Raw genomic sequence first — 11,432 nt, 5'->3', positions numbered from 1 at the left:
GTTTGTTCTCCATATTTATGATTCTCTTCTGTTTTGTCCCCCTCCCTGTTTTTATATTATTTTTGTTTCCCTTCCCTTATGTTCATCTCTTTTGTCTCTTAAAGTCCTCCTATGAGTGAAGTCATATGATTTTTGTCTTTCTCTGACTGACTAATTTCACTTAGCATAATACCCTCCAGTTCCATCCACCTAGTTGCAAATGGCAAGATTTCATTCTTTTGATTGCCGAGGAATACTCCATTGTGTATATATACCACATCTTCTTTATGCATTCATCCCTCAATGGACATTTGGGCTCTTTCCATACTTTGGCTATTGTTGATAGCGCTGCTATAAACATGGGGGTGCATGTGTCCCTTCGAAACAGCACACCTGTATCCCTTGGGTAAATACCTAGTAGTGCAATTGCTGGGTCCTGGGTAGGTCTGTTTTTAGTGTTTTGAGGAACCTCCATACTGTTTTCCAGAGTGGCTGCACCAGCTTGCATTCCCATGTTTTTCTTTCTTTCTTTAGTTTTATTTTCATAGAATTTCTTGTGAGGCTTTGCTATTAGGTGTATACATATGGGCTGTTATGATGAGTTGACTCTTACTTTCCTGATAAAATGTCCTTCTATGTCTTTGGTAAGCCTCCTTGTTTTAATAGTCTATTGCGTCCCATTAGTTTCTAACTAGTGTTTCTATAGGATATCTCTTTTTGTTCTCTAATTTATCTATCTATCTATCTATCTATCTATCCTCTTATTTAAGTTTAGTTATTTTTGACAGAGAGAGACAGAGCATGAGTGGGGGAGGGGTGGAGAGAGGGAGACACAGAATCTGAAGCAGGCTCCAGGCTCTGAGCTGTCAGCACAGAGCCCGATGTGGGGCTCAAACTCACGGACCTCGAGATCATGACCTGAGCCGAAGTTGGACACTCAACCGACTGAGCCACCCAGGCGCCCCTCTATTCTCTTATTATTGAGCTAATTTTTGCCTTTGTATTTGAAGTGTAGCTTTTGTAGACAGCATATAATTGGGTTCAGTTTGACAATTTGCCTTTTGATTAGTGTGCTTAGTCCATTTATGTTTAAACGTAAGTATGTGGTTGGACTTAAGTCTGTTAGTTTACCGTTTGTTTACTGTTTGTCTCATAGAATTTTTTTGTTCCTCTGTGCTTCCTTTCCTGCCTTCCTTTGGGTTAATTGAATACTTCTGAGTATTCCATTGTAATTCCTCCATTGGCTTTTTAGCTCTACTTTTTTACGTGGGGAGGGTGTGTGTGTGTGTGTGTGTGTGTGATTACATCATGCAATTTTCATGTATCCTGGTCTATTCAGAGTTAATATACTCCCTGTAAAATACAGGAAACTTACAAAAGTAGAGTTCTATTACCCCCTTTTCTGTAGTATTTTTGTCATATATATTACGTCTACAAATTATAAACTCCACGATAATGTCATAATTTTTGCTTTAAGCACTTTATGTGTTTAAAAGACGTTTTTGAAGAAATGTTTTCTATTTACCATTCTCAGTGTTCTTTGGTCCTTTCTGTAGACGCAAGTCCATTGGATGTTTTTCCCCTTCAGCCTAAAAAGATTCCTTTAACATTTCTTAGGTTATTGGCAACAAGTTTATTTAGTTTTCATTTACATGCAAAGGCTTCCATTTTGCCTTTTTTTTTTTCCTTTTTGAGAATAGTTTTGTTAGATACAGATTTGGGGTTGCTGTTGTTGTGGTTTGGTTTGATTTGATTTGTTTGCTTTTTTGACTGAACTAATTTGGCACGTCTGTTTCCAGCCATGGTGTCTCATTAGGACATGGATGACCACAAAGTCATCTCAGTCTGTGGAAGGGAAGACCAGCTGGGCAGGGCACGAAGGATTGCTTCGCATCCGCTTACGGTGCAGGAAAACCCTTGTGTCCAGATACCTCCCACAGTTGACTTGCTGTTTTACAATGCCAGGAAAAGGAAGGGAAAAGGGGAAGGTCTAGGTGAAGAGTTGTAGGGGAAGAAAGGCCTTCAAGGAGGCGTTACTGTGGCGTCTCTCTGTGCCTTGCTGATGAGCTCCGAAGAGCGCATTACTGGGGTGCCTGGGTGGCTCAGTAGGTTGAGCGTCCAATTTCAGCTCAGGTCATGATCTCACAGCTCATGGGTTCCAGCCCCGCATCAGGCTCACTGCTGTCAGCGTGGAGCCTGCTTCGGATCTTCTGTCCCTTTCTCTCTCTGCCCCTCTCCTGCACTCTCTCTCAAAAATAAATACACATTAAAAAAGAAAAAAAAAAAAAAAACGCATTACTTCTTGAGCAACTAACAGGGACAGAAGGAACCTCACAGCTTTACCTTGGGCTCTCCCGCTGTAGCTGGTGAATTTCCAGTAATTGTTCTAGATAACAGAGTCCTCCTTCTCTCTCCTTGCTCCCCACTCTTCCTGCCCGCCCCTTCTGATCCCGCCACGACCACCTGTGGTGTTTGAAGCATACACTTGAGCATCAGGCAAAGAACAACTGAGTAAGCCACTGAAGCAGAAAGATAGGCCCGGAAGTGGATTCATGGGAGTGACATCATCCCTTGGGGGGCGGAGCCGAGCCATCGTAGGCTGCTATTTGAGCTCCCACCCGTCTTCCCCACCGAATGCCCTCCACCCTGCCAGTCAGAGCCCCCTGAGGACATGAGCCGTGCCCCAGCCTCACAGACTGGCAGAGCCAGGGCCCAATCTCTTAGCGCGAATTCCACCCTCCATTCTCTCTCCTGCCGCCCCCTACCTCCAAACTGGAAGGGGCGGCCCCCACGCATGCCTTGTTTCCTTGCAGTTCACCACTTTGAAGGCATTGTTCTGTGGTCTTCTGGTCTCCAGTTTTTCTAATGCACAGTCGGCATGATTCATACCGTTCTCCTGTAGGTACAGTGTCATTTTTTTTCTCTGCCTGCTTACAAGGTTTTCTCTTTATTTTTGAGTTTCAGCAGTTTGTCCATGCTGTGCCCAGGTGTGGTTTTCTTTGTATTTGCTTGGAATTTGCTGAATTTCATGTATCTGTACATGTCTTTCACCAAACTTGTACATATTTTTTGCCATTAATTTCCCCCCAAATTTTATGCCCCTTTCTCTGCTTGTTGGTTCACTTGGTACTGTTCCACAGCTCACTGAGGCTTGGTTCGCTTTTCTTCGGCCTCTCTCCTCCATGTCCTTTAGATTGGATAATTTCTGTTTACTCGTCTTCAAGTTCACAGACTCCTCGCCGTCGCCATTTGTGTGCTTGTCCAGCAGAGTTTTCATTTTGGTTACTGTGCTCTTGGTTGTATAATTTCTTTTTAGTTCTTCATAGTTGCTGGATATCTACCGAGACTGCCCGTTTGTCCTCCACCAGGACTAAATAACTCTCTCCTTTGTGTCCTTGAGCATGTTTGTCATAGTTCTCGCTAAGGTCCTTGTGCTCATTTCAGTATCCAGGTCAATCCGTAGGGTCCTTCACCATGGCTCACATTTTCTTCTTTCTTCGTAGTGTATGTCTAGTCATTTCTTATTGCATATTAATTAACGTCGTAGTAGAGACTTTGGATTCTGTTACGTTTCTCTAAAAAATGAATTCTCTTCTGGCGTACAGTTAACTTGGCTGAGCTCAAAGCCCAACTGTCTTCCCCACATCGGGCAGCAAAATCTCTGCTGAGTGTTTTCAGCTTCTAGCTTCTGCTTTTTGCCAGGCCCCTGGAGTTTGCCCGCATGTCTGGTGTGGGTGTGCACACGGGCGTGTGCCTGCCTTGGAATTGGGCAGGGTTTATACATTGATCTGGGGGTTCCTCCTCTCTGTGGCTGTCCTCTTTCTGGGATTTCCTCCAGCCTCTTTACCAGCCCTGAACTCAGTCCTCTGATACCTCCATCCTGTAAGACTGCTGCTTTTTTCCACTCAACACTGAACTGCGAGACTGGGGAGCACCGCCGGGCAACAAGTCACACAGTGGAAATCTCCCCACGGAGTTCCTGTTTTCCCAAGCGTTGACGGTAGCTCTCCAGTTGCCGTGTTTTGTTTTGGTCCAGAATTTATATGCGTTATCTCAGGACAGCTAGTCTAGCCAAGCTACTCTGTCATCACCAAAAGCAGGAACTCTTACCCTATTTTATCATCTGGTTTTTTGTTTTTGTTTTTTTTTTTTTTTGCAACTAATACCATAACAGGCACATCTTTCTGATTACGCATACGATTCTTCTATACTGTTTTTAATGTGGACATGATGTAATTTATTTAATCATTCCCTAGAAACTTCAGTTATTCACATTGTGCCGATTTAAATGATGCCGTGATGAACATCCTTGTAGTTTTGTCCAGAGTTATTTCCTGAGGATAAAATCCCTACATTGCTGGGTCAGGCATGTTCTGTAGTTACCTCACAAGCTGTGCTTCGGTATTACTGTGCCCGTTACGTTGACAAGGTTGTTTGTCCTAGAATTTGCTTCTGGGTAAGTACACTGTGTTCCATTATGGAAATGTTGGGCATCTAAATATTAAACTGTTGCATAGGCATGTGTCTTCCCATCTGTAAAGCTTTGACTTGAACCTGCATCCTTTCTGGATTTTCTGCACTGTTTGTTTCAGAGTCCCGTTCGATTCGATACCTTCGATAGCCTTTCACTGAGTATTCCAGCTGCCACATGGGTACGTATTGAGCGATGGTTTATTCGGGGTCTATCTTGGAGACATTTAAGTCTGAAAGGGCTTTGAGGCATTTTGTGTAGCTGAGGTGCTGTGCGTTACTCAGACGCTTGGTTGGCTGAACCTGTCTTAGTTGTCGTGTGTGGTACCATGGCCCGATGTGGGGGGAGAAGAAAGTGGATGGTTTTTCTCTGGCTGCAGGAATTTTGGCTTTTTTGAGTGTACATACACGTGTTACTCTCAAATGCAAAGATATCTAAAACAGTGTAGAAGTCCTTAAGTTTCTACAATGTTACGTAATAGCTCGTAGGAGCAGGCCTAGGGTGCCTTGAGCTCCACTTTGCTCAGGGAATGTCCAGTAGTATCTGTGAAGCTTTATTGGCCATAAAGCAAATAAAGCTCTGGGATCACACTGCCATCTGTTAAGAGTTTCAGTATAGCTCTCTTTTAAGTTGTAATCGTGAATTTTGTTTTCTGGTGCTTCAGGGGCATCCACTGACCCTGGACCACTGCCTTCACCACTTTATCTCATCAGAATCAGTGCGGGACGTCGTATGTGACAACTGTACGCAGGTATGCCCCTAAGCCCCAGTGTCACCCCCTAGGCCTGTGTGTCCTGATAGAGCGCCTCTCACAGCGAGCTCTTCTGACTATGCCCGGATGGTCGTTTTAGCCACAGTCACGTAACTTGGCTGGGAAATCAGTAGCCCATGGACCAAACCTCTTTTCTGGATGAGTTTTACTTCATCCACAGAATGTTTACAGGAAGACTCTGCTGTGCTTTGAGACAGGACGTATGCCGCCCCCCCCCCCCCGCAGCCCCCTTGTCTTACGCCCTGCTGTACTGACGCTTACCTGCCCTGCCCGACTCCCATAAACATTTGTGTTTCATCCTCTGAAGAAGAGGAACCGTGTGGAGCAGAATTTTTGAAGACACAGAACAGGCGACGTGCCCACATCAGAGTTCTAGCGTTGCTGCCTCACTTCTCTTGCCCCCTCTGTCACTGTCACTTGACGACTAAAACTGACAACAGGTCACGATTAACTGGGGGGCTGAGCTCCTTCAGCAGGTCAAAGTCGGGCGCCAGCTGAATCCAGGCGGAATACCGGTCGGCCCTGCGGTTTGCCGCAGAATTTGCGTTACAAGAAATTCTGCGGAGAGGTTTCTTTCATTTCAGATTGAAGCCAAAGGGACGTTGGATGGGGAGAAGGTGGAACACCAGAGGACCACCTTTGTCAAGCAGCTGAAACTAGGGAAGGTGAGCCCACGCCACACACCTTGTCGGCCTAGCTCTCAGGGACCCGCCGTGTCCCGCCCCCGACAGCCTGCTGCCTCGGTTTCTCTTGCCCGCAGCTCCCTCAGTGTCTGTGCATCCACCTGCAGCGGCTGAGCTGGTCCAGCCACGGCACGCCCCTGAAGCGCCATGAGCACGTGCAGTTCAATGAGTTCCTGATGATGGACATCTACAAGTACCACCTCCTGGGGCACAGACCCGGGCAGCACAGCCCTAAGCCCGGCGAGAGCGCGGGGCCCTCACTCGACCTGCAGGACGGGCCGGCCGCCCCCAGATCAGGTGCGTGCCCCAGGAGCCGACGCACGGGACGTGCGGCTCAGAGAAAAGGGATTTGGTGTCACCGCCTTCTGGGACCCTTATGCTGCGCGAGGGAGCTTGTCCGGTGGTGGCTTAAATACCTGAGAACGGCAGCACTGGGAGTGTGAGGGGGAAGATCCCTTTAAAAGAGGTCAAACGTCCATAGTAATGAGATGTATGGTTTTAAAAACGATAAATCATAGTTGAAAAAATTTGGGAAGACAACCTTAACATCGCCTTCTGGTCTTTTGACTGAATGCTCGTTGGCTCTGAGCAGTCCAGTGAATTTCTTCCCGCAGTATGGTCATCTCGTTTATACGGGTGACGCGGGGAGGGAGGGTCCTGGCTAATGATCACTGACTTCTTCGTTACTGAATTCCTTATTGATCTAGTTCCACTGCTGTCCTCACCAGAGATGAATAATGGAGTCAGGCCCCAGTACCACAGGTAGCTCTTGGGACCCTCAGCCCCGCTGAGGGGAAAATCGGAGGCCCCAGGAGGCGAAATGACTGGTCGGAGGGCAAGCGCTAGTCCATTGGGAGAGAACCAGAGGTAGTGATGGGCAGGTTTTTAAATTTGTTTTACTTTGAGAGAGACAGAATGCATGTGGGGGAGGGGCAGGGAGAGAGACAGAGAATCCCGAGTGGGCCCCACATCCTCAGCACAGAGCTCACGCGGGCTTGAACTCATGAAACTATGAATCATGACCCGGGTGGAAATCAAGAGCTGGGAACTTAACTGACTGAGCTACGCAGCTGCCCCAGTGTTGGGCAGTTTTTAAAAGCTATCTTATCTAACACATTGAGCTCTTTAGAATTAAATAGATGAGGAAAACCCATAGACTCTAAGGGCTCTGAGCCCACACTCAGCCCCCACATTTGCTCCCAGTCAAGCCAGAGGGCTGTCTTCCCCGCACCCCAGATGCTCCTGACTCAGCGTCCTTTACTGCTTTTATTCTTTCTTGCATCCATAGTTGTGTGGCCTGGCAGGACATCATTCACAGGAAGACTGTATTTTGGCTTTCCTCAGTTGATCAATAGATGAACGTCAGAAGCAGCTGTAGTGGGAAGAGGGCTCAGTCTTAGCCGCTGTTTGAAAAATTTTTTTCTTAATGTTTATTTTTGAGAGAGACAGAGCTTGAGCAGGGGGAGAGGCAGAGAGAGAGGGAGACACAGAATCCGAAGCAGGCTCCAGGCTCTGAGCTGTCAGCACCGAGCCCGATGTGGGGCTCAAACCCACAAGCCGCAAGATCATGACCTGAGCCGAAGTCGAATGCCCAACCGACTGAGCCACCCAGGCGCCCCTTAGCTTCTGTTTTAAATCAAGGGCTGCCTCACTCTGGGTTCTTCCTTTCCTGGGGGGAGCAGGGGGCGGGGTGCAGGTCTGCTAGTCGTCACAGCATGCTGGCTATGGCCACCATATGACCCACAGTGACTGACTTGGTACTTACAGGCCCCCAAAAATGACCCATGAAAGGAAAAAAGACATCAGCATCTCCTTCATTATTTTACCTGCATCCATAAACATTTATTAACGCTGTTACACGTTGGTATTCTTTAGAAGCTGGCAACTAAAGAAGAGAGAATGTTTAGATCGGTGGTTCTCACCAGGGAATTTTGTCCCCCAGGAGACTTTGGGCAGTAGCTAGTAGCGTTTTTGGTTGCCACAAATGGGAGACCGGTGTTACTGGCATCTGGTGGATAGAGGCCAGGGGTGCCAAGAAACATCCTGCCATACGCAGGACAGCCCCCGCCACAACCAAGAATTATCCGGCCCACGTGTCGGTAGTGTCCAGGTCGAGAAAGCTTGACTTTGTCGAAATGTCAGTAAATTAGCTACAGCTTAACTCTGGCGCGTCTTTAGCAAACAGGGATCAGGGATAGGAGGCTTTAAAGTTCACAGAGCTCTCAAAGTGAACAGCAGACCAGGAGCTAGACACACGTTTTCTACTTGGGATTAAACAGTCAAGGACAAAAAGGACATTTTATCAATCAACATCACACAAAATGAAATACTTGGTTTTCTTTCTTTGTAGCATTGCTGGGGAGTTAAGCTCAAGGTAATCGAAGCCATGTTTTGTTTACCCACAGCTACTGCGACTTGTAATTGCCTTGGGCCTTTTTCTCTTGCAGTTTTGAATCAGCCAGGGGGTCCGAAAACACAAATTTTTATGAATGGCGCCTGCTCCCCATCTTTATTGCCTACCCTGCCAGCCCCAATGCCCTTCCCCCTCCCAGTTGTTCCTGACTACAGGTGAGCCACTCTTCAGGGGCACATTCTTCATCCGTTGTCGCTGCTGTTTCTCTTGGTTTCCAAAATTAGCTTAGCACAGAAATGAATGCCAATGTGGATGGACATTTTTCTTTCATCTTAAGGTGTGATTTCACTATTACGCATTCCTGTTTTCGTCCAAAACGGAAATCACTTTAAAAATAAGAATTCTAAAAGTACGTAGAATTTAAATATATGTCTTCTGTGTATACACGTGTGAATGTATGTAGAGTATGAAGAAGGAGATTTCAAATTTCTCAGGATACCACGTAGAGATCAGCAGTTAAATCCCTAAAGCCTTCTGCTCTAAAGTTGTACGTGTGCTTACACACAGGGTACATACACTCACGGAATGGGCATCTTCCCATGCCAGTAAGTATCAGTCCCTATTGTCGTGGCTGTGTAGTAATCACTCGTACGGATGTACCATCGAATCAGTCCCCTGTCACTGAACATCTAGGATTCTTTTTGTTTTTGCCCGGAACCCTTTTTCCTGTCGGTAAACCACTGGCATCCGTTCCTCCCATTCAGTTCCTCCACGTACCTCTTCCGGCTGATGGCGGTTGTCGTCCACCATGGAGACATGCACTCAGGACACTTCGTGACTTACCGACGGTCCCCACCTTCGGCCAAGAACCCTCTCTCCACCAGCAACCAGTGGCTGTGGATCTCCGATGACACCGTCCGCAAGGCGAGCCTGCAGGAGGTGCTGTCCTCCAGCGCTTACCTGCTGTTTTACGAGCGCGTCCTTTCCAAGATGCAGCACCAGGGCCGGGAGTACAGGTCGGAGGAGTGACCACCCCGGCTCCGGAGCTAGAGCCGTGGCACTGTCCACACGGGCCGGGAACAAGGCAAAATCAGACTGTGTGTGTGCACGCAAGAGGCCCCACTAGAGTCCTCAGCCTTCTGGTGTGTTCTAAGAGCAGGCTCCGTGCAGGAGCCAGTGGCCCCAGTTCAAACCGGATCAGGCTCCCTGAATGGTGCGCACCGGACGGTGTCCTTGTGCTGGGACAGCATTCGTTCTGTCTAGAACGTCTTTTTACTCACCTGCTAATTAAAAGAAATCCAACTCTGGAAGCCACCTTTTTTATATTCGGCCACATTAGGTGTTCTCAGAGGGGAGGTAGCTTTGTCTAATCCTCCAATTGGTTTCAGCCCCGATCTTTTATTTTTAATAAGCAGGCCCATGAAAATCGTTCACGAGAATTGGTGAAATTGTTAAAGGCAACAATTTAGAAGAAAAAGTGCCTTTCCCTTTCGATCGCTTTTGTAGCACGTCCATTTGGGAAAATATACGTTGTCCAAGAGTCCTATAAAGAACTTTTGGAAAGCTCTGTTCCTTCCAAGTTTCTCAACGGATAGCAACAGGACAGTTACGAGACACCTCAAGAACACCCACCTCCTCTTTCTGTGGGTCTTTTTTAATCTTTGGATTCTTTATATGTAGTAAAAGCGCACCTGCCAGATCTGCCCCCAGGGGAAATTCTTTCACTGCTCTGTTAGTAGTGAACTCCCGGGTCGCTCTTAACTCTCTGCTTACCGTGCCAGAGACAGGATGACGGTACGTCCTAAAACTGCGCGAATAGCCGGGACGGGGCCGCCTCCGTGCTGGCATCTGCGCCTCCTCTGCTCTGGACAAAGCTCCGCTCCGGACGGTGGTTCCTAACTCCGTGGCTCATGCAGAGCTCCTGAGGTTTACAGGTGGAGCTGGGGGCTGTGTAAAAGGACAGTCCTAGCCTTGGTTTGAGAGCTGGGTTCAGAAGGAAGGGCACCGACCGTGGGGCCGCAGTCTTTCTTTCTGAGCCTCCGTTTCCTCATTTGTAAAGTGAACAGTTAAGACTCAGTGAGCATCAAAACCCCAGCCTTTCCCACAAAAAAAAGAGAAAGTTTTCAATTTTTAAAAACGTATCATTACAGTTGATCATCTAGTATTGTCATTTCATTACAGGTCCGTACTCTAAATTTATTGGTTTCTAGTAGCCTGATACAAAGACTGTATTGAGCACTCTCTTCCCTCTTTGGATAAGTCTCATGAATGCCTCTCAGGACCACAGGAAGTTTGAGGACACACAGTAGTATCTATGTTTTAGCTAGTTTTATTTAAACAAAAAAAAAAGATACCAAACTCAAATGGACTCCTCAGAGTTAAGATTTGGAATCAGAGCTGTCTAAAAGGTCCCCCGAGGTAAGGCTGAGGACCATGCTCCTTCTGGTGGGGGCAGGCTGGCAGACACTTCTAGACGATGCCTGGGTGTTGGCTAAAAGCGGAAGTGGCCCAGGTGATCACCATCCCGCCTGGCCCGGCACTCACCCCCGAGGACTCCAGACTCACTACCGATTGAAAATACTGTGAAGGTTCTCCAGGCCACGGGCATCAGGGAGAGAGGAACAGTTCGAAGCATCTGAGGCCTTCACTGCTGACGCCCCTTCCTGATTCCGTGGCAGGCCCTGGCTTTGACGCTGAACCCAGTCCACCTATTTTGCCTGGGTCTGGTGGAACAAACCCCCAGTTATGTGACCTGACGCGGCGTTGCAAAGTCGCAGCTTTCAGTCACTGCTCTCCTGCCACCGCTTACTCTTTGAAGCCTGCCACTAAAGAGACTCGCTGGGCACGAAAGGGGATGATCCTCTGAACGTTTAGCTGTCAGCAGATCTTTGGTCAGAGGCCAGGGTGGGAGCCAAGGTTGTAAATGTGAATGATAATCTGTGCAGTCTCTTAACCTGACTTAAAGCTGACTTCCTCATTTCATAAATTATTAGGCATTGAGTAGCAGCCACATCATCTTATTTCTGGCTTTAAGTTATTTACAGAGTGGCTTCTCTTGGCAAAAAACCGAAGTTAAACTAGTAGTTTATGCCATAATAACTGCTGATTTATGTATTTGCTAAAGGTACCTTTTGTATCTGCTGTGTATTATAGTAATAAAAGAATCTTTTTGTT

The 11,432-nt window shown here is 47.2% G+C and overlaps 1 protein-coding gene across 5 annotated transcripts in view; it reads left to right on the top strand.

Moving 5' to 3' along the window:
* Window positions 1-11,339, top strand: part of USP30 (ubiquitin specific peptidase 30) — a 28,639-nt gene extending 17,300 nt beyond the window's left edge. For all 5 annotated transcript variants that reach the window (XM_049619185.1, XM_049619184.1, XM_049619183.1 and 2 more), the window contains 6 exons: window positions 4,572-4,631; window positions 5,115-5,201; window positions 5,807-5,887; window positions 5,983-6,202; window positions 8,353-8,473; window positions 9,023-11,339. In XM_049619185.1, coding sequence (XP_049475142.1) covers window positions 4,572-4,631; window positions 5,115-5,201; window positions 5,807-5,887; window positions 5,983-6,202; window positions 8,353-8,473; window positions 9,023-9,287 — 834 coding nt within the window. In that variant the 3' untranslated portion in view covers window positions 9,288-11,339. The remainder of the gene's footprint in view (window positions 1-4,571; window positions 4,632-5,114; window positions 5,202-5,806; window positions 5,888-5,982; window positions 6,203-8,352; window positions 8,474-9,022) is intronic.
* Window positions 11,340-11,432: the final 93 nt, after the last annotated feature.

This window comes from Panthera uncia (genome assembly GCF_023721935.1).
Source record: "Panthera uncia isolate 11264 chromosome D3 unlocalized genomic scaffold, Puncia_PCG_1.0 HiC_scaffold_8, whole genome shotgun sequence".
NCBI lineage: Eukaryota > Metazoa > Chordata > Mammalia > Carnivora > Felidae > Panthera > Panthera uncia.
The sequence above is the reverse complement of the archived record's forward strand: the minus strand, read 5'-3'. Positions and strand labels throughout refer to the sequence as shown.